General features: G+C 43.0%; 2 protein-coding genes across 3 annotated transcripts in view; one reads left to right on the top strand and one right to left on the bottom strand.

Annotated features, from left to right (window-relative positions):
- The window catches only part of EIF4E3 (eukaryotic translation initiation factor 4E family member 3), a 136,302-nt gene extending 122,935 nt beyond the window's left edge, over positions 1-13,367 (bottom strand). Inside the window, exon 1 of one of the 2 annotated variants that reach the window (XM_031662780.1) lies at positions 13,238-13,367. The gene's annotated coding sequence lies outside the window, so the exon portion shown is untranslated. Of the gene's footprint in view, positions 1-12,805; positions 12,970-13,237 lie in introns of those variants that run through there. The other variant, XM_031662779.1, reaches the window with a different exon arrangement.
- On the top strand, positions 12,483-15,104 carry GPR27 (G protein-coupled receptor 27). The gene has a single exon (XM_021933903.2). It carries the CDS (start codon positions 12,866-12,868, stop codon positions 13,769-13,771), a length of 906 nt encoding a protein of 301 aa, XP_021789595.2. The 5' UTR covers positions 12,483-12,865; the 3' UTR covers positions 13,772-15,104.
- The last annotated feature ends 8,271 nt before the right edge of the window (positions 15,105-23,375 follow it).

Below are 23,375 nucleotides of genomic sequence, written 5' to 3'. Positions count from 1 at the left end.
ATATCAGAAATGACACAGAAGACATCAATACTGATTTTATATTATAGCTATGTAGAAGATAACAAGGGAATGCTATTAACAACTTATGCCAATGAACTTGTAACACAGATGAGATGGACAAATTCCTTTAAAGACATAAACCACCAAAATGTACTTGGTAAAATATATAACTTGAACAGCCATATATCTATAAAAGAAATGAAATATATAGTTAAAAACCTTCCCCCAAAGAAAACTCCATGCTCAAATAGTTTTACTAGTAAATTCCACCAAACATTAAAGAAAAAAATCTACATAAACTTTTAAAAAACAATTGAAAAGGAGAGAATACATTCCAAGTCATTCTTTTAGATCACCTTCATCCTGAAGTAAAAACCAGACAAAGCCAGTACAAGAAAAAAAGAAAAACAGCTTAGAGATCAATAACCCTCATGAATATAGATGTAAAAATTCAAAACAAAATTTTAGCAAGTATAATACAAGAATATACAAAAAGGATAGTAGTTCATGACCAAGTCATATTTATCTAAGGAATGCAAGGTTGGCTTAATATGTGAAAGTCAATCAATATAATTTTCTATTTAACAAACTAAAAATGTAAATCAGTGTGGTTATCTTATCAATAGATGCATGGAAAGCATTTGTCAAAATCCAACATTCACTGCTGATTTTAAAACAAGCAAACAAACAAAAACCTCTCAGTAAAACAGGAATGGAAGGGAACTTCCTCATCTATGGGCACCTATAAAAATCCACAGCTAACATCACGCTTCATGGTGAAAAACTGAATAAAAACTGAATGCTTTCCTTTTAATATGAGAGAAGAGACCGATAAGGTTAGCTCTTGTCACTTCTATTTAACATTGTATTAAAGGTTCTAGCCAGTGCAACAAGGCAAGAAAAAGAAATAAAAAAGCATCTAGACTGAAAAAAAGGTAACATTATCTATTCTAGACAAGATGCACATCTATGTAGAAAACCTGATGGAATTTACCCCCAAAAAACTGAAATAAGTGAGTTTAGCAAAGTTTCAAAATATGAGGTCAATACAAAAATCAATTATATTCTTTTTATGGTAGTAGTGAACAATTAAAAATTTTAAAAATACCATTCATAAAAGTATCAAAAATAAAAAATATTGACAGATAATTCTGACACCAGATATACAAGAACTATACACTGGGAAGTACAAAAGACTGCTGAGGGAAATAAAAGAAGAGCTAAAGAAATGAAGAGATACACCTTGTTTTTGTATAGGAAGATGCAGTATTGTTAAGACGTCAATTCTCCCCAAACTGATCTAGACACAACCCCAATTAATATCCCAGTAGGCCTTATTGTACAATTAGATAACTTGATTCTAAAACACATATCTATATGCTCATGACTGAGACCAGCCAAAACAACTAGAAAAAGAAGAATAATTTGGAAGAATAATGTTCCCTGATTTTAAGGCTTATTATAAAGCTGACAGGTTTGTATCTCAGCACTTTAGTCGAGATCGAGATTATCTGGTGCATTGACGGTGAAACTCCTCGCCTCCATTCAAAATACAGGTCCAGTTGGCAGGAGGATAGTCCCAGTTATCGAGTAGCTGAGGCGGAGAATGGCTGGACCTGGGAGGCGGAGCTGTAGTGAGTTGAGCATCCGCCACGGGCATCTTGTTGGCGACAGAGCAAGACTCCGCTCCCAAAAAGAAAAAAAAAAAAAAAAAATAAAGCCACAATAATGAATACAGTGTGACATCAAGATAGACAAACACATAAATTCAACAGAATAAAGAGTCCATGAAGAGACCCACACGTATGTGGACAATTCGTTTTTGACAAAGGTGCAATAAGTTTTTTTCTTTTTTTTTTTTTTTTTTTTTGAGACGGAGTCTCGTCGCTTCAGGCTGGGATTGCAGTGGGTCTCGAGCCTCGCTCACTGCAAGTTCGCCTCCCCGGTTCACGCCTATTCTTCCTGCCTCTAGCCCCTCCCGGAGTAGCTGGGACTACAGGGCCACCGCCGCCTGGCTAGTTTTGTATCTTTAGTAGAGACGGGTTTCCATCGCAGGCCAGGATGGTCTCATCACGACCCTGATCCGCCTGCCTCGGCCTCCCAAAGTGCTGGGATTACAGGCTTGAGCCACCGCGCCCGGCCACAATAAGTTTTTCAACAAGGGGTGCTGGAACAGTTGAAGATCCATATATTAAAAAAATGAATTTCAATCCATTGAAATTCAATCCACCTCATACCATTTACAGTATTAATATGGAACATAAAACTATAAAAAACCTAAAATCATAAAACTTCTAGAAGAAAACATAGGAGAAAATTTTCATGACCATGGTTTAGGCAAGAATTTCTTAGATATGACCTAAAAGCATTATTCATAAAATAATTCAAATTGATAAACTGAACTTCATCAAAATTAAAATCTCTGCTCTTCAAAAGACACTATTAAAAGAATAAAAAGACAAACCACAAACCGGGGCAAATGGGATTTCCAAATCTTATATCTGAAAAAGAACTTCTTTCCAGGATGCATAAAGAACTCCCAAAAGTCAGTAATAAGAAAAATAAATGATATATTGAAAAAATATGGCAGGTTCATCAGCAAAGAAGATAGGTGGATGGCAAATAAGCACATGAAAAAATGTCCAATATCATTGGTCATAATTGCCAAACCAGTAGAATTCTATTCCCAGCCAAACTATCAAGTACGAAGAAGGTAAAGTAAGAGCATTTTCAGATATGTAAAAAGTCTTAAAATACTCATCGCTGACTGGGCACGGTGGCTCATGCCTGTAATCCCAGCCCTTTGGGAGGCCAAGGCGGGTGGATCACGAGGTCAGGAGTTTGAGGCCAGCCTGACAAACATGGTGAAACCCCATCTGTACTAAAAGTAGAAAAATTAGTTGGTCATGGTGTCACGCACCTGTAGTCCCAGCTACTCAGTAGGCTGAGGCAGGAGAATTGCTTGAACCTGAGAGGCGGAGGTTGCAGTGAGCCGAGATTGTGCCACTGCACTCCAGTCTGGGTGACAGAGCGAGACTCCATCTCAAAAAATATATATATAAATAAAAATAAAAAATTTATGTCCAAAGCAGCTTTCTCAGGAAGCTACTGATGTATGTACACCACTTGAAATGAAACAAAAGAATAAAACGAGAAAGAGAAAGATGTGGGTTCATTCCAGGAAACAGGAAGTCTCATAGGGAGAGAAGAGAAGAGCATGCTTTGGAAGCTGTGCAGGGAGCTGTCCAGACCAGATGAAGTAAGAGAATGAAGGAAGGGTGGTGGCAGGGGTTTTTCTGAGAAATGCAGCTGTTTATCCCGAATGTTTGAGATATGGAAATCAGACCTCTGCAAGTTCACATGGGAGTCTAAGGAGAATCGAGTCCAAGTCTTACTTTTTATATGATTTGTTTTATCATAAAAATCTGTCTGCCTTATCTCTAAGATTTATTTTTACAGATGCTCTCCTCAACAACTGTTACAATTCTGCAAATGAAAGAGTATCTACCTCATCTAAATAAAAACCCAATGCAAAGCTTGGTGCTGGTGGCATAGGAAGAATTTATATGCGTGTGAGAGGTGGGAGGTGTATGTATATAGAGGGTGAGCGTTTAAAAGAGCCAAACATTCATATTTTATTACAAGGAAGTCATTGCATAATAGGTAAACTAGCAATTCAAGAAACAGTAGGTACATCCTTAAAGATGTGTCTTACAGGCCCCTGTTTCATAGTTCAGAACATTTTATATGGACATACCCCCAAAATCTCCACCTTATAAAGTATATTCACTGTAATTCTCTAGAGTAGAAAGTATCAATAATCGATGCACATTTGATTTTCGATCAAATAAGAGAGAAAGGAGATGAAGGCAAGGATTATAGCAGTAGTAGCTTTGATATACAATATTTATACCATGATTCCATGCACATGAAAAGAATGCTTAAGGAATAGGTTTGATCCTGTTATCTTTGGCACTCCCAGTAGCACCCTAGTCCTGGTGGCTGCATTGAGTCCGTCAATGCAAAATTTAGGATCACAACATGACTTAACCACTAGAGGGAGTTTAAACAGCTAGTAAATATAATGCAAAAGAGAGGGGCCCACATTTTTTAAAAAGGCCTTTTCTCACTTGGAGCCGTTGCTATGACTTGCTTAGAAAACCATTATAGAAATATCAACAATGGCATTTTAAATAGTGATAACATATTAGTGTAGACTCCTTGTTTCTTTTCAATATTGAAAGTGTTTATTTTCAGGTGGTTAAAATACTGCCACCTATGCCGTTAGCATAATGGTTTTCCTCAATTCTGTACTAGCAGATACAATCCCACTTTAATACTTCTATCATCCCGATAGGTTTTCCTTCAATTATATATTAGTTGACAAAGCCTCTGTACATATTTATTAAGAATTCAGCCAGGCGCGGTGGCTCAAGCCTGTAATCCCAGCACTCTGGGAGGCCAAGGTGGGCGGATCACAAGGTCAGGAGATCGAGACCATCCTGGCTAACATGGTGAAACCCCGTCTCTACTAAAAAACACAAAATATTAGCCGGGCGTAGTGGCGGGTGCCTGTAGTCCCAGCTACTTGGGAGGCTGAGGCAGGAGAATGGTGTGAACCCGGAAGGCGGAGCTTGCAGCGAGCTGAGATCTGGCCACTGCACTCCAGCTCAAGGACAGAGCTTGTGACTCTGTCTCAAAGAAAAAAAAAAGAATTCAGGCTTGCGGTCCAGACAGACTGGAATTTTATCTTGCTCTTCTACTTTGTGCCGTCGTGACCACAGACTATGGTTAACTGCTTTAAAACTCAAGGCTCCTCATCTATAAAACTAGGGTAAGGGATTTTGTAGGAGTAAATTAGTAATCATATATGCAAAATAGCTTAGTGCATTTTTTGATCTAAAAAATGACAGCTTTTCCAGAGGCTATGCTGCAATATAAAGCTATTGATTAAATAAAACTTTCTTAGTCTCTCTTCCCAGGTTTACCTAAACACCAAAGCCCGAAAGCACATAAATGCTAAGGCCCACCAAAGGGGGCAATCCTTGTGCACATGATCATATGGCAAGGCATGACTTATTTCTGTGGCCAGCCTCAGGTAAGAGCACAAGAAATCACACCTTAAGAATCTGCACTTACTCAGAAAGCTAGGAGTTCATGTTACTTGCTAGGAGTTCATAACTAGGAGTTCATGTTACTTGCCAGGTTCCTATCCATCTTTTAATAAAGACACCTCCAGAGGTCACAGAGGTGACCTCACTTTCATATGAATTTCTTTTTATAATTCTGTTTTCTTAGGATATCCAGAGTTGTGGAACTATCACTATTACCTAAATTTAGAACATTTTCATCACCCCAAAACAACTCTGGACCCATTAGCGGACACTCTCCAATCCTTCCCCCCAGTTCCCAGCAACTACTAACCAACTTTCTATCACTATGGATTTACCTGTTCTGGGCATTTCACATAAATGGATTTGTACAATACGTAGTCTTTTGTATTTGGCTTCTTTCATTGAGTACAGTGTTTTCAAGGTTCATCCATGTTGGAGCATCACGTACCAGTACTTGTTATTATGAGTGAACAGCATTCCACTGTAGGGATATGTGACTTTTATTTATCCATCCATTCATTCATGGACCTTTGTGTTGCTTTCTCCTTTTGGTTATTAGGAATGATGCTGTTATGAACATTTACATATGGGTTTTCATGTGGACATGTTTTCATTTCTCTTGGGTAAATGCCTAGGTGTGAAATGGCTAGGTCATAAGGTAACTCTATGTTTAACTTTTTGAGGAGTTGCCAAATGATTTTCCAAAGCAGCTGTATCACTTTCCATTCCCAACAGCATCATCTGAGGGTTCCAATTCCTCCATGTCATCACCAACACTTGTTACCGTCTACATTTTTGTAATAGCCACCATAGTAGATATGAAGTGGTATCTCAGATGGTTGGAATTGCATTATCCTATTGACTAATGATGCAAAGTATCTTTCCATGTGCTTATTGGCCATTTACATATCTTTTTAGAGAAATGTGTATTTAAAGTCTTTGCCCATTTTTAAAATTAGGTTGTCTTTTTTGAGTTATGAGTTCTTTATATATTCTGGATACAAGCCCCCCATCAGACACATTATCTGAAGACATTTTCTCCCATTCTGAGGGCGGGCCTTTCATTTTCTTGATGGTGTCTATTGAAGCACAAACTTTAAAAATTTTAATGAAATCTAATTTATGTATTTTTTTTTCTTTTGTCACCTGTCCTTTTGGGAACATATCCAAGAAACTACTTCCTAATGTAAAGTCATGAAAATTTACTCCTATATTTTCTTCTAAGAGTTGTTACAGTTTTAGCCCTGACTCTTAGGTCTATCATCCATTTTGAATTTTTTTAAATATATGGTGTAGGGTTGGGGCGCAACTTCCTTCTCTTGCGTGTGGAGAAAGAAAACCAACTGTTAAAAGAGTTTTCACTAAACATATTTTGCTTAAATGAAGTGTGACAATATGCTATACATATACACATAAAGATATTCAGTTATTCATTCAACAAATACAGATAGCAAGCACAATATTTTGAGATATGCAGTGATAATTTTTCTTCCTCTATTTTTCCCTTTCCTTCTCAACATTCAAGTGGATAGCAGGCTCTGAGCTTCCTTGACTAGGAGAGGTTTATGGCAAGGTGGCTTCCTGGCTTTTGTTTTTTCCAAACACCTGAATTTGGGGAACACAGCTTCCCAGGGAAATTGATTCCAGTTGACCCTTGAACAACATGGGTTTGAACTGCATGGGTTGGTTTACATGTGATTTTTTTTCAATCAAAATAGGATGCAAAATACAGTATTTGAGAGATGTGAAACCTGCACATATGAAGAGCTGACTTCTCATATATGTAGGTTCTGTAGGGCTGGCTATAGGACTTGAGTATACATGGATTCAGGTATACACAGAGGCCCTGGAACGAATTCCCTGTTTATACTGAGGGATGACTGTAATTACATGGTCCAGAAGAACAAGAAAGAACTAGGTTTTCACCCTCTTCCAGAATAGATAGGGAGTCCTTGGAGATGAAGGTAGAAGAAGACAAGAAAAGGGTACTCAGAGAGAGGGGAGCTGCACCCAGTTTCTCAGACATACTGCTGAGAATTCCTGTGGATGCATCTAATATCAAATGCATCCTCAGCCCAGATTATCACACCACAAGTATGGCACAAGGCAGCTAAGAGTCACCAAACCACAACGGCTTGGAAGAACAGGAACAATATGCCAACAACTGATGAAATATCAGAAGGGATACCCACCACACACATGCACGCACTATCCTGAATGACCATATACTAGGCAATTTAGGCACTTGCCTGAAACTACAGTATATTCCAAGAAAGCAAGGACCCATGACGAAACCCAAGATGCACTAAGGCTACCTTTTTTTTCCCCACCAGCAAGACAAAATGGCAACACAGAGTCAGAAATTAGGTTTCTAGAAAGCAGCTGCACTTTTTGCACTCTTTATTATACACACTGACACTCATACGTGCCACATACATATTGAGAACCTACTGTGTACAGGGCATCCTGCTAGGTTAAGCTGAGGTGGGAAACATAAAAGTCAATTAAATCATGGTTAGCCAAGACATTTATATAGTTAGGTAAGAACAAATATGCATAAGTGTAGTTAACCATTTATTGCACACGACCTGTGCGCACACCTTGTGCTACACTCTTTGTAAATGAATCTCATTTAATTGAGTCTTCCCACAATGAGCTTTTGATATTCAGATGTACAGAGTAGGCAAGAGACTTGCCCAATGAGCCAAAGTCTAGGCTCTTTACAGTTAGGTACAATCTGATTCATGTACCACTACCACCAATGCACAGCTAGTCATTGGTGGAACTTTGACATGAACCAGAGTGGTCCTCACCACAAGGCCCATTTTCATCATCATAGTTATGACTTTGTCCCACGAAGAGGTCAACTTGAGTGCTGCCCTTTGATAATCCAACAACCACTAGGCCTAGACTTTGGCTCATTTTTTCTAAGAGTTGGGATGGAGTTAAGTCACACCAACCTTCTCTAACTTGGTGTTTAATGTACCTATTGGCAGGTGACTGGCCAGAAGCCTGAGGTTAAACAGGATACACTGACCAGACTGGACCTCATGATTGGGGAACCCAAGACCTTGACTGTATCTACCAAAGGGTGCCAACCAGTTTCTCTGAACAGTCAGGATTTCTAGTACCAATCACACCATCTATATGTACATCAAAGAAGGGACATAAATGGTTTGGAGAGTGGGGGTGGGAAATACTTATGTTTCTATCTATGTCCAAAAGGAATAATTTGATTATATAAGAATAATGGAAATTTTCTTATAGGAAAAAATCTCGTAGAGCTGTTTTGCTTTGAGATGAAGGCATGCAATTTGGTGCCTAAGAAGGTATTTAAAATTCTTGCCTGCAGCTTCCTAGAAACAGTAAAAGGAAAATACATTGATCCTGGCCAATGAAATGTTACTAGTTTTTCCTTAAGTATTAATCTACTGAACAAATGTTGATAATGAAAGAAGTAGGCATATAAATGCTGCGAGAGAACCATGATTTATCTATTTTCTACTGTTGCTTCTGCCATTCGAGCCTGGGAAAATGACTAAATCAAATCTGAAGAGCAGCATTTTCAACTGTAGATAGAAACAGAAAACACAGAAAATTTTAAATTATAATGAACTAATACTGTCTCTTCTTTTGTGTCCTTTTCTGAAAAATAAATCTCTCCCCATTTGGGACACATAATCACTTAACTTCCATTTCCTTATACCAAAACTCAACTTCAGAGCCCAGGACTCTCAGAAATCATTTGGTCCAATGTCCCATTTCATATATGGGCACAATTGAGATTCCAAGAGGTTAAGTGACTTGTCGAACATCATGTGCTCATTAGAACAAAAAATATGAAGATTTTAAGTGGAAGGTAGTGACCTAGGAGTGGGAGGACCTGGGTTCTCCCTCCCACTCAGCTATTCATGAGCCTCTCTGTTAGTAAAATTCAAGTGTTAGGATTAGATGGTTTTGAAAAATCCTTCCCTCTTGAAAGGGGTTATAATTCTGTGCACGGGAGCATCAGTATTTTGTGTATGTTAGTTTACTGCTTTTATAAACTCAAAAGCCTTCTTCACAGTTATAACAAAGAGGTAGTGTTTGTGGAGATCACGAGGGTAGATTCTAAACACAGAGTTCCTCAGCTGGGTGTGGTAGCTCACGCCTGTAATCCCAGCACTTTGGGAGGCTGAGGTGGGAGGATCACTTGAGCCCAGGAGTTCTAGACCAGCTTGGGCAACATAAGGAGACCCCATCTCTACAAATTTTTTTTTTTTTTTTTTTTTTTTAGACAGAGTCTCGCTCTGTCGCTCAAGCTGAAGTGCAGTGGCGTGATCTCGGCTCACTGCAAGCTCCGTGTCCCGGGTTCATGCCATTCTCCTGCCTCAGCCTCCCAAGTAGCTGGGACTAGAGGCACCTGCCACCATGCCCGGCTAATTTTTTGTTTTTTAATAGAGACGGGGTTTCACTGTGTTAGCCAGGATAGTCTTGATCTCCTGACCTCGTGATCCGCCCGCCTTGGCCTCCCAAAGTGCTGGGATTACAGGCGTGAGCCACCGGCCCAGCCTCTACAAATAATTTTTTAAAAATTAGCGGGGCATGGAGGTATAAGCCTGTGGTCCCAGCTACTCAGGAGTCTGAGGTAGGAGGACTGCCTGAGCCTGGGAGGTTGAGGCTGCAGTGAGCCATGATGATGCCACTGACTCCAATCTAGGTGACAGAGTGAGACCCTGTCTCAAAATAAAAAAATAAATAAAATTAAGTCACACTTCCAGCTCTTACACTTACTTTCAAGTAAGTGTAAAGTAAGTGTAAGTGGTGAAAGCCTGAACAAATTAACTCCTCTGTGCCTCCTCTGCAAAATGAAGATAGTAACAGTACATACTACATCTGGCCATTACAATGATTACATTAAATAACACATGTCGAGAATTTAGCACAATGCTTGGCACATAGCAAATGCTCAGTAAAAGGTGGCTGCCATCAGTATTACCATAAAGCAACCAGAGTTGGTGAATTTGTGTGGGTTATTAAGAAGGCATTCCCTTCTCTAGGCAGAGGCAGCCCAAGCGCTAAGGGCCACAGCAAGGCAGGATCCAATTCTCTACAGCTGTGGGTCTAACTTTAAAGAAATAAGAAACCATTTCCTACCCTCCCTTGCTCAAGTGCTCACTCTCAAATGATAGCCAATGATATGTTTAAGTGTTTGTTTATAAAGTAGGGCTTCTAGAAAGCTCTTCTTTGGAGAGGCCTACTTAGATGGCTGGAATATTTCTGCTCTTTCCCTTCGCTTCTTTCTGCCTGGAATGAAGAAATGACGGTTGGGGTGTCAGCAGCCTACTGTGATCACGAGGGAAGGGCTAAAAGACTTTCAGAGATTCAGTCCTTGAGCCAATAAATCAGTATCAGCAACCACTGACCTCCAGACTTCTTCTTTCATGAGGAAAATAAACTCATGTACACGTTTTTTGCTACTAATATCAAACTGCAATTCCTAACCCATACACCCTCCAAAATCTATTTTCTATCAACATACATTTACAGATGTGCCTGGTCAGCCACTTGCTGCTGGCTACTTAGGAGTCCCAAGTCAGGTGCTCAGTAGCTGATTTTCTTGAAAAATCACTTAGATTTTTTAAAAAAATATCCAAATTGTCCCCAAGGGCTTTACTATTCAAAGTAAGGTCAGCAGACCAACAGCATTAGTCTCACCCAGGAGCTTGTTAGAAATACAGAACCTCTGGCCCCATTCCAGAACTACTAAATCAGAATCTTCATTTTAACAGGGTCCCCAGTGATTTCTGCACATAGTAAAGTTTGAGGCTCTGTACTAGGTTTACCGGCTCTGCTCTGTCATCCCTCCTAAACACTGCTGCCAGAATAATGTTCCTGGAGCACACCTAGTCATCTCGCTCCCCTTCTCAAAAGCTTTCAAGGGCTCCTGACTGCCTGCAGACTAAAGTTTTGACTCCTCAGCCTGATCATTAAGGCCCTCTATGATCTTGCACTATCCTGAAAATGCCCATCAAGGTGCCTGCCTTGCATGTAATCAGTAGGCAATAAATAATTTTCCACACAGAAGAAAAAATATGAGTGTGGGTGAGAAACAACGCGTTGCCTAATTCTGCTTTACCATGCTAAGCACTGGGGACACAGTGGTACCAAAAACGAGGCATGATCCCTTGCCTTCAAAGAGCTTAGAGACTAGTTAGAAGGGCATGATTTTTAAAAAGAAAAGAAAGTATATAATGACAAATTATAAGTGCTAAGAAGGAAATGACTAGAGGGCAGCGATACAGAATAAGACAGACTGGTCAGGAGGCCCTAAGGAGAGGAAGCCTGTTGTGGGGTTGGTCCAGGCAGAGGCACCAGCACGTGCAAGGTCCTGCGAGACAAATGCAGCGTGTCTGAGAATCACAACAGGGGCTGCCCTTTCAGGCTTACCCAGAAAATAGATATCTTGGGAGGAAGGTGGCATAGGGTTCACCTTCCAAAACACTTAGATGAAATGCTACATTTCTTTTCCCTGATATAGGTCCTTCACCGGGATCACTGATGAGTTAGCGAGTAGGGGATGCTGCAGAGTCGCTGTGAGTCCAGCACTGGAAATCAGACCAAGCGAAATTTGAATCCCAGCTCTGCCACTTCCCGGCTCTCAACTCCCTTGACCTCCAAGCCTCTGCTTCCTGAGGTACAAAGTGGGGTTAAGGATGGAACCAACTTCGTTATTACTGTTGAGGGAGATAATGCTTGCCAAGCTCCCCAGCACACTGCCACCCACATCAGTGCGCACCTGAGTATCAGCGGTTTTAGGACTACGATGACTATTACTATCGTAAATTACTCCTAGTCTTCGGGCAGAAGGCTCATTCCAGATATTCCTGTCCCCTCTGAGGCCTCCCGACCCTGCCAGCCCAGGCAACCTCCCCCGCGCACGGCCGCCGTGACCCCAGCGCGGGCGCATATATGGACCCCGTTACAGGAATTCGGCAGGCTTATGCTTGCCCGTCCTAGGCCTGCCTCCTCCCAGCCGCCTCCGGCCACGGCTGCTGCGGCGGCACTTTAACCCAGCCAGGCCAGGCAGTGCGGATGCCTCAGCGGGGCTGGCAACGGCAACGGCCGCGCGGCGCTCCGGCGGAGGGAGGGAGAAGCTCCGCGGCGGCAGCAACAGCAGCAGCGCCAGCAGCAGCAGCAGCGGCGGCAGCAGCAGCGGCGGCGGCGAAACAGAACAGGAAACCAAAAGAACTGGCAACAGCGGAGAGAGGACAAGGAGGAGGAGGATGCGGGGGCTGCAGACGGCAGCGCGACCCTAATCCTGGTAAACCCGCGACGCCAGGAGCCTGGGGTATTACCTCCTGCGCGCACCGATAGAGGAATGCGGCGGCGGCAGCCTGGCAGGAGCCGGAGACCGGCGAACGGGCGGCTGGAAGCCACGGGTCAGGAAACGCCGACCAGCAGGGCAAGCGGGCAACAGACATAAACGGGCGGCAAGGAGCAGCAAAGGCCGAGACAGCAGGGCAGCCGACAGCCAGTGAGATACGAATGAACCGCCAGAGCAGGCCGAAATTGGCGGCGGCGGCGAGGCGGCCGCCCTGGGCCTCAAGCTGGCCACGCTCAGCCTGCTGCTGTGCGTGAGCCTAGCGGGCAACGTGCTGTTTGCGCTGCTGATCGTGCGGGAGCGCAGCCTACACCGCGCCCCGTACTACCTGCTGCTCGACCTGTGCCTGGCCGACGGGCTGCGCGCGCTCGCCTGCCTCCCGGCCGTCATGCTGGCTGCGCGGCGTGCGGCGGCCGCGGCGGGGGCGCCGCCGGGCGCGCTGGGCTGCAAGCTGCTCGCCTTCCTGGCCGCGCTCTTCTGTTTCCACGCCGCCTTCCTGCTGCTGGGCGTGGGCGTCACCCGCTACCTGGCCATCGCGCACCACCGTTTCTACGCCGAGCGCCTGGCCGGCTGGCCGTGCGCCGCCATGCTGGTGTGTGCCGCCTGGGCGCTGGCGCTGGCAGCGGCCTTCCCGCCCGTGCTGGACGGCGGCGGCGGCGACGACGAGGACGCGCCGTGCGCCCTGGAGCAGCGGCCCGACGGCGCCCCCGGCGCGCTGGGCTTCCTGCTGCTGCTGGCTGTGGTGGTGGGCGCCACGCACCTCGTCTACCTCCGCCTGCTCTTCTTCATCCACGACCGCCGCAAGATGCGGCCCGCGCGCCTGGTGCCCGCCGTCAGCCACGACTGGACCTTCCACGGCCCGGGCGCCACCGGCCAGGCGGCCGCCAACTGGACGGCGGGCTTCGGCCGCGGGCCCACGCCGCCCGCGCTTGTGGGCATCCGGCCTGCAGGGCCGGGCCGTGGCGCGCGCCGCCTCCTCGTGCTGGAAGAATTCAAGACAGAGAAGAGGCTGTGCAAGATGTTCTACGCCGTCACGCTGCTCTTTCTGCTCCTCTGGGGGCCCTACGTCGTGGCCAGCTACCTGCGGGTCCTGGTGCGGCCCGGCGCCGTCCCCCAGGCCTACCTGACGGCTTCCGTGTGGCTGACCTTTGCGCAGGCTGGCATCAACCCCGTCGTGTGCTTCCTCTTCAACAGGGAGCTGAGGGACTGCTTCAGGGCCCAGTTCCCCTGCTGCCAGAGCCCCCGGACCACCCAGGCGACCCATCCCTGCGACCTGAAAGGCATTGGTTTATGAGGGAGGCCCCGCCACATAGACCCCCAACCCAGCCTTTCCCTTTGGCTTGGACGGTGACGTCGTTTCTTTTCCTTCTGGCCCCTGTTTAATTTTCTAAGCTGCCTTCAAAATGCCTCGAAGTGGACAGACACTTGGATTGTACTGACTCCTTTTGGGGGTTTGGGGGTGGGGTGGGTGGGGTGGGTGAGGAGTGGAATGCTCAGCCCACTCCAGCTCCGCACATTCGTCCTCCTAACTCGACTTTCTTCCTGACAATAGGCCCTGCAGTCTTTTTGTACCGGTACTGACGTCTTTTATTCCATGCGTGGTTCCTTTTTTTTTCTTTTTCTATAAAGGCTATACTAATTTTCTTCATGCAACGTTTCCTAAAGACCATGGCCAGTTTTCTACAGAAGCTATTTTTGACAACCTCAAGTGGCATTACATTTTGCAGTGAAGTAGAGGAACCTAGGGGGACTTCTTCACAAGTTAGATTTCTTGAGGATCTTCTGTTGGAAGCAGGAGAAAGTAGGGGGAAAGTTGTCTGAAATGCCCTCTGAATTGCCGGCTGCAGGGTCCTTGTGCTGCGCCGATTCTTTGAAAGTGTCAGTGTTGATATTGAACTTAAAGAGCAGAAATGGAGGTCAGTAGCAAGGCAGTCATTTTTTAAAAGCAGTAAGTAACAAGTAAGATTTGATTCCCGGTTTACTTTCTACTGCTGAAAACCAAGTCAGTGACAACTGCTCTCTGTATTATAGCAATCTTGAATGGAAACATTTCTGTCAAGTTGTAAGTTTTAAAAGAGTAAAGTGTTTTGGTTAGTAATGATGTGGAGAAAAATACAGTATTGCATGTGTTCGTGTGTACAGATTGTGGTTCGAGGATTGGGAGGGCTCTGAGAAGCAGAGTACTACATCAAAATTGTTTTAAGTATTTTTTGCCAATAAAAAATTAATTTTATGGAAATGGCTTGTGCTTTGAGAAGCCCAGTTTTATTCTGTCTTATGAAACTAATTTCCACTTTGAAAATTGTTCTTCTGTTGTTCACGGTATAAATGAATGGAATATAATGATACCCTCCTTCTAGGAAACAAAGCATTTCCTTAAAACGTTTGCTAGGTTAAGCTGTGCTGTTCTACTGATGGTTGTTTTAAATTAATAATGAGAACTATAATTTAAATAATATTTCTTTGTTAGACATTATAATGCTAAACTGAAAGACTAAATTCTGCAAGTACTATATAATATTTTTGGCTTATAATGCTACATTTTTATTAATGTACCTTCCGTTTTGAGGATTTATATCTGTATTTCTCTTTGCATTATACAAATATACCAGTATTTTCATTCTGGAGTGGTTGTTTTGTTGTGGTGGTGGTGTTTGAGGCTGTAATGATACATGCGTCGAAGTATGTTACATGCCTCTTAAGTATGTTACCTAAGGATAACTTGCTCTATGATCCTTTTAGCACGTGTTCTTTAGTTACAGGTTTCATAGTTTGACCATCAGCATATCCAAGACTTGTGGAGGCTTAATTTAAAATGCAAGATAAAATCTGCTCATCTTTTCTTAAAGGGGAGAAGCAGTAGACATATATACTGCTTTAAAACTGTTTTTTTATTTGGATGGCAGAACATTTTAATGACTTCATTAAATGACATTAAAAAAAGCTTTTAAATAAACATATCAAATTCGAGTACAGGAAATCATTTTGATAAAAGCACTAAGTAAAAGTGGGGGTGGTAGATATATTGAAACTATTACATGTTCAGTCAAGTGGGGGTGGTAGATACTGAAATTTAACTGAGCATAATATAAACTATTAAATGTTCAGTCCAATGGGGATAAGTTATAAAAAGAGTGTGGCCAATTTAATTGATCTCTGGTAAATAGGCTGCATGATTTCATTTTGTTGTGGAAGTTAGTCTGTGAAGACAGTCTGATACTTGGAAAATATGAGACAGTTACCCTATTTCTCCCCACATCATGAGTCCAGGTTGGCCTCAATCATCCAAGGGCCACTGATCAGAAACCTCAGCCAACCCAAAGACAGAGGAGCCCAGAAGTACCTCTCTCCTCATCTAATCCTCCACCTGCCCAAGTGATCTCAGTTCAAAAAACAGAAGTTGGACCAGACCATGATGGCTCATGCCTGTAACCCCAGAACTTTGGGAGGCCGAAGCAGGAGAATTGCTTGAGACCAGGCGTTTGAGGCCAGCCTAAGCTGAGTTTGAGGCCAGCCTAAGCTGAGTTTGAGGCCAGCCTAAGAAATAACAGCCAGCTAAAGGAAATGAGAACCAAAAGGGCCAGAGAAAATAATCTATGTAGGAGAAAGTGGGGAGGTGCAAAGGGCCACCCCAACAGCTTTTAGGATCGGTGAATCTATTAATATGTACTTTGATTGTTAATTACATTAATCAAAAATTATCAAAAAAAAAAAAAGGTTAGTTGTGTCCAGAGTACTCTACTTACTGTACCAGCACAGGCACCATGTATTTAGGGAAGATTTCATTAAAATTGCTCATTTTATTTATTTGGGAAATTAATTTAGCACAACTTCCCCACCCTCCCACGCAGTTGTCACTATACTTGAAGCAACAGAAAATAGACTTCCTGTACATACGTCTTTGTATGTTCTAGCATGGAATTATTAGGTCAAAAAAAGCATTTTTGATATCTTGTCAAATAGTTTTGTAGAAGGACCATATATCTATATATCTGTTTAAATGTACACCTGACATATTCTTTTTTTTTCTTTGGAGACAGAGTCTCACTCTGTCGCCCAGCCTGGATTGCAGTGGCGTGATCTCAGCTCACTGCAACCTCCACCTTTGGGTTCAAGTAGCTGGGATTACAGCTCAGCCTCCCAAGTAGCTGGGATTACAGGCACCTGCCACCAGGCCCAACTAATTTTTGTATTTTTAGCAGAGTCAAGGTTTCTCTATGTTGGCCAGACTGGTCTCTAACTCTTGGTCTCAAGTGGTTTACCAGCCTTGGCCTCCCAAAGTGCTGAGATTACAGGTGTGACGTATTCATTTCTTAAATGAAATATTTTAAGCAAAGTGGGGAAGCATGTAACAAATCAGTAACAACAATAATAATCTCTGTGTCCACTATTAAGCCTTACCAAATGCCGTATTGGTTTCTACTGTTCCTGTTCTGTTTTCCCTTCCTTCTTCCCTCCTTCCCTTCCTCTCTTTCTTCTCTTTCTTTTTTAAAAAGAAATAAAACGGCACAATTATTTCTCTCGAGTCTTTGGTCTCACCATCAGCCCTCTATATTCTCAAATGCCCTGCTCCCTAACAGGTGACAGGGTCCCAGGTCCTAGGGCTGACTCAGGGTTATCCTTTTACAGATGGATCACTGGGTCGATGGGCTACAGGATGGAGGAGAAACCTCTGTCTGCCACAGACCTTTCACAGTTAGGCCCTCTACCACCCTGGCCTCATCCTTCCCTTGGATTCTCATCTCTCCCTTCTTGGATTACTTATACCAGCTCTCCACTCTTCCTGGAAAGCCCATTCCCACTTTTCTGCCTGACAATTCCTCACCAACTCCTCTAGAGCAGGGGGGTAAATTCACAATATTTAACAACTGGAATGGCACAGGCATAACTAATCTATACCACTGTAACTCCAGGTCCTGGCTGAACGTCGGATCTTGGATCCAGGTCCAAGGCTTTTGGAAGCCCTTCTTGGCTCAGTCACGCCGCCTCTGGGCTCCCAGAGTGCATGCTTTACCTCCCTGCAGTCTGCACTCCTGCGTCTGGTGCACCCCATCAGCTGCTGCTCCTTCTCCAGTCTCATTTCTTCCCACTCTCTCCTCAGGCCCTGCGACATGCTTCAGTCACTCCTACTTGCCAGCAGTGCCTAAACAGACCACGCCACATCACACCACCACTCCTTTGCATACAGTGTTCCTCAGGGCCAAAGCCATTGTTCCTTGTCCCCCCTCAACTGCCTCTTAAACTTTCAGACATAAAGAGATAACTAGACATAAAGAATGAATTCCTAGCCTCTACAGAAAGAGGGTGATGGGCCTGGCGCAGGCCCTGCAAGATTTTCAAGGCTCCAAACTAAGTCATTAGATCCAAGCACACGGCTAGCTAAGTGGCAGACTTATTGTCTTACTGGTATTTTAGGTTTGCTGTGTGCACCGAGGTGGCTGGGGTTATAAAATGCAGCTGACCCAAGGTACTGTTCTTCAGATGTGCACCCTGTGTGGGCTGCCAAGACCACTGAACTTCAGGACCCTCTCTCCCTGAGGGGCAAGGAAGGCGATGGGAAACCACCTCCACCCACCCACATCTGAGTCCCATTAGCTGCTTCAGGAGTAAATATAAGTAAAAGCAAACTTCATCTGACGCCAAGGGGTTCTTTATGCTTTTCCCCCAACTTGGACAAGACTTTTCAGGCCTAACTCAGCCCATGAAGAGAACTCTTTTCCCTTCCCTCTTTATTCCTTTTGGGGTGTTAGGATGTGATGCTTGGAGCCACAACAGCCATCCTTCAACCATGAGAGGAGACACTGTCAAGACAATGAAGATAGCAGAACAGAAACATAAAAAGTGCAAGCACCCATTTTAACATTCTTGAGTTGCTTAATTAGATTAGCAACCTCCTATCTCTAGACTTCTGGTTTTGAAATTAAAACTACTATTGTTTCAGCCATTAATAGTCAGGAAGCTTGTTAGTTGGAGTGACAAGAAACTGCAACAATACTTGAAACTACTGCATCCCCTTGGCGCCTTTGCTAGGTATGCCTGATATTCTAGAGCTGGATCCACAAATTTTTAAAAAATTAGGCTTATTAATATTTTTCAACTATCTGATTGTTCTGCCTGCTGCTGTTAAATTAACCTGGTTCTAGAAAAATGAGATATATTTGACATGATTTCTTAAACTGAAATAAATCCAGAAGATTAAAAAGATACCTATTACTAGGCCAGTTCTGTTTAATTGCACTTTATGATCTTTTTTTTTTGTTTTTTTTGAGATGAAGTTTCACTCTTGTCGCCCAGGCTGGAGTGCAATGGTGCGATTTTGGCTCACTGCAACCTTTGCCTCCCAGGTTCAAGTGATTCTCCCGCCTCAGCCTCCCAAGTAGCTGGGATTATAGGCATCCGCAATGACACCCAGCTAATTTTTATATTTTTAGTAGAGACGGGGTTTCACCATGTTGGCTAGGCTGGTCTTAAATTCCTGGCCTCAAGTGATCTGCCTGCCTCAGCTTCCCAAAGTGCTGGGATTACAGGCATGAGCCACCATGCCTGGTCTATGATACCTTTTTGATCCATGCACGTTTATTTGTTTATTTATTTATTTGAGACCAGATCTCACTCTGTCTCTGAGGCTGGAATGCAGTGGCACCATCGTAGCTCAATGCAGCCTCCAATTCCTGGACTCAAGTGATCCTCCTGCTTCAGCCTCCTGAGTAGCTGGGCCCACAGGCATGTGCTACCATACCTGGATAATTAAAAACTTTTTTTTTGTAGAGATGGTGTATATGTTTCCCAGACTGGGCTCTAACTTCTGGTGTTAAGTGATCTTCCTGCTTTGATCTCCCAACGTGCTAGGATTATAGGTGTGAGCCATCACACGTAGCCCAAACTTTTTTGATATCATAAATCTAATTACAGGAATCTAGAAAACCATCTGAATTAATCCATCTAACCAATAGATATTGAAAGCTAATAAGAAGCCAGTTTCTGTGTTGGGCAGTGGAGGACACAGGGATAAGGAAGGGGACGCACTCTTGCTAAAGAGAGAGCAGGTGCGTTGGCTCACGCCTGTAATCCCAGCACTTTGGGAGGCCAAGGCAGGCAGATCACTTGAGGCCAGGAGTTTGAGACCAACCTGGCCAACATGGCGAAACCCCATCTCTACTAGAAATACAAAAATTAGTTGGGCATGGTGGTGCATGCCTGTAGTCCCAGCTACTCAGGAGGCTGATGTGGGAGGATCAATTAAGCCCAGGAGGTGGAGGTTGTAGTGAGCTGAGATCATACCACTGTACTCTAGCCTGGGTGACAGAGTGAGACTCCATTTCAAACCAACAACAACAAAAAAAGAGTTAGCAGGCAATTGGGAAAACTTGGCAAATATACCCAAAACCATAAAGCAAGGCAGAACATAGTAAATGCCAAAAGAGGGATCTAGATGAAGCGCTCGGGAATACTGAAGAGATCAGACATCATCATCGATTGTCCAGAAAGAGCCCTAGGCATTCTATCTCTGGTTACTCAATGGAGGGAAAAAGAAACACCCGAAGACTGAAACAGAAATTGTACAGGTTCCATCTCTCCCTCCTCCCAGGTTCTTACATTTCTTTCTGACTCCTTCTGTACTCTCCACATTCTGGAATCCATTTTCCAAAATACATTTCTTTAAGCAAAATGAAAACACATAATTCCCTCTTCAAAGGTTTTTCTTCCAATTCTATCCAAATGTTTAAGTGCTGGTAAGGAATGTGGCCATTTTATTGGAGGAAGTTTGTTACATAAAATCATGCTATGAGGAGAGCCAGCAAAGACGCCATTGACCAGAAATGTCAGAAGTGAGTAAAAATCAAACAGGTAGCCCTGAAAAGTGCCACTCCAACCTCTTCCCAAAGGAGGGGTGGGGGAAATGGCAGGTTTACACTACAGGGAAGGGTATTTTGTGCTTTGGTTTAGAAGAAAAGAGGGCAGGGAAAAGGCTCAGTAGGTACCCAACCAACTCTGTATCCTAGTCGGAGAATGTAAGATAAATAAACAGCTCAAATTTTATATCTGAAAGCCTGAAGTTTTGATGTCATTTCAAATTACATAGAGAAATCATGCAAAAACATTTTAAGTTGCAACGTCAAGGCATAAATGCAATATTTGTATTTCTCAGTTACATTTAGGAGACAGATAAATTAAAGCTATCAGTACTTGGCTTCTAGGAGAAATAATTTAGTCATTTATAAATTAAGTTTTAAGTGGCCAGCCCACTCTATGTGGAAAGCATGTAAACTGTTGGAAAAGTGTATATTTAAACATTTCCCTGATAAATGTGTATCATCTAAACTATGCCAATCTGCCTAGCTTTGTGGGATGGAAATCTTATTTTCTGCCAGAAAATGATATCTGAGAAGTATACATTGTTTTTTGCTTTGAACCTGAAGGGAACAGTAAAGGGTTTCGTTTTCTTGAAGATACAGAAGTGCTATAATTTTGAAGGACTTTGAAAAAGCATTTACATTTCAATGCCACCTAATACATGTCTTATTAAAAAATTATATAGGAATCATTAAGCTTAAAATGCATGAGATGAAACTTTTTCTTGTCTTTTCATTTAACAGATTTATTTTCCCTTTTATTCCTTGTAAATTCTCCATATATTTCCTTAATATTGACCAATAAGCATGGCAATGTCCTACACAGAAGAGAAAGAGAAGAGACAGGAAAAAACCTGTCACAGGAACTCATTCTGCAAAGTGACAGAAGGAGTGTAAATGTACAGTGTGTAATTCTTTTAACCCACAGTCACGATCAGTTTAATTTGCATATCTGTGTTGAGGAATTATGGGATACCCAGAGCTATTTCTAGAACTTAATTTGCATAATTGCTCTAATCCTTTATGAGTATAGTGACACGTGGTCTAACAAAGGATTTTTTTCTTACTTTGTAAGTTACCTCATAAGTTTTATAAATATATTAGAATTTAATACCTTTGGATACACATTTAATGACCTGCCTGTATTGAAAGAAACACAATTATATAAAGACATAATTAGTTTTCTGTTAATTGTATATTAATTTGCTTTTGCTAGTTTGAAAAGCAGCTTTGTTCACTCTAAATTTGTCATTTAAAGTTTGGTCTTTTTTTTTCTTTCTTTCCTGGTATCTTTTGGCCAGATTAAAATTCATTTCAGCATCATAAGAAAATTTACAGTTGTGATGGGCCTCAGTGACTTTCCCTGTCTCTGAAATGTCTTAATCCATGGACAGGCGACAGCTTTCAGAGTTTAAAACATCGGCTACAAGAAGATGGATTCACACATTTTCTTAGGGTTTGGAATATGAAGCTCTCGTGACCAAAATTTTTAAGTAAGTTTAACCATTTCTCATTTGAAGATTCTCTATTTGGTTAGCAAGTTCTCATTAAGATATCAGGACCATAGTTAAGAAGAAAATTCATTTTGACATTGGAACACTGACAGCTCTCAAACCCCATAATTCTCTCTCTCTTTCTCTCTCTCTCCTTTGCCCTACACCTGAGCTAGCCCACCCTGCTAAGAACCCTCAGCTCAGCTCTGCTTCCTAGTCACAATAAAACTGAAAATCAACCTCAGTGCCTTGCCATTGCCACCTGGGCCAACCTGTGCTTGCCCTGTTCTCACCAGAACATTCCATTATGTGAGTAATAAGTGTTGTCACATCCTCCTGTCATCAGTCCCAACATCCAAACCGGTTTTGGATGGGTGAGTGTGCCGGCTGATCCCACTCTTTGCATGGCAACCACTGAACGGGAACACAAAAACGATGTTTAAAACATAACAAAGGCCAGGGGTGGTGGCTCACGCCTGTAATCCCAGCACTTTGGGAGGCCAAGGCGGGCAGATCACGAGGTCAGATGAGACCACCCTGGCTAACACAGTGAAACTCTGTCTCAACTAAAAACACAAAAAAATTAGCCGGGCATGGTGGCAGGCGCCTGTAGTCCCAGCTACTCCTGAGGCTGAGGCAGGAGAATGGCGTGAACCCGGGAGGCAGAGCTTGCAGTGAGCCGAGATCGCGCCACTGCACTCCAGCCTGGGCGACAGAGCAAGACTCCATCTCAAAATAATAGTAATAATAATAATAAAATGGGCTGGGAGCGGTGGGTCACGCCTGTAATCTCAGAACTTTAGGAGGCTGAGGAGGGCGGATCATGAGGTCAAGAGATCGAGACCATCCTAGCTAACAGGGTGAAACACCATCTCTATTAAAAATACAAAAATTAGCTGGGCACCGCAGTGTGTGCCTGTAGTCCCAGTTACTCGGGAGGCTGAGGCAGGAGAATCACTTGAACCCAGGAGGCAGAGGTTGCAGTGAGCCTAGATTGCACCACTGCACTCCAGCCTGGCAACAGAGCAAGACTCAATCTCAAAAAAAATAAATAAAAAATAACAAAATGAAGTATAAAGTATAACAACATGATGCACTTTTGAAGAGAATGATCCCACTTATTGGTTAGAGTAAAGGTGGGAGTGCTTTAACAAAGCCACAACGGTGACATAATTGTCTCTCTCTGATATGGGGTGACTGCCGTTTGGTTATCCAGGGACCCACGTTGGTGGGTCAGCTCTACTATCTTCCCCAATTGCCTTTATACTCTGCAAAGCAGACAGAATCATTATTGCATCTCCTCATTGGAGAGGAAGTGGAGTTTCCTTTTAAGAAAATGTGGCAGATCACTTCTGTTCACGTTTCATCACTAAGAATTTACGTACATGGCCACACTTGGGCAGCTGGTAAATGCAGTCTCCAGTCTCTAGATGTCTAGATGGGTGGTCATTGTACCTCTTCTAACCACATTCAAAGAAATTAATACAGAATATTCACATTTGATGTTTAAAGGACTAATAATTTCAGACACCATTCAGCTCCTATAAACCAA

Source organism: Papio anubis, chromosome 2 (genome assembly GCF_008728515.1).
Source record: "Papio anubis isolate 15944 chromosome 2, Panubis1.0, whole genome shotgun sequence".
Classification (NCBI taxonomy): domain Eukaryota; kingdom Metazoa; phylum Chordata; class Mammalia; order Primates; family Cercopithecidae; genus Papio; species Papio anubis.
This window is presented reverse-complemented; position numbering and strand designations above follow the sequence as displayed.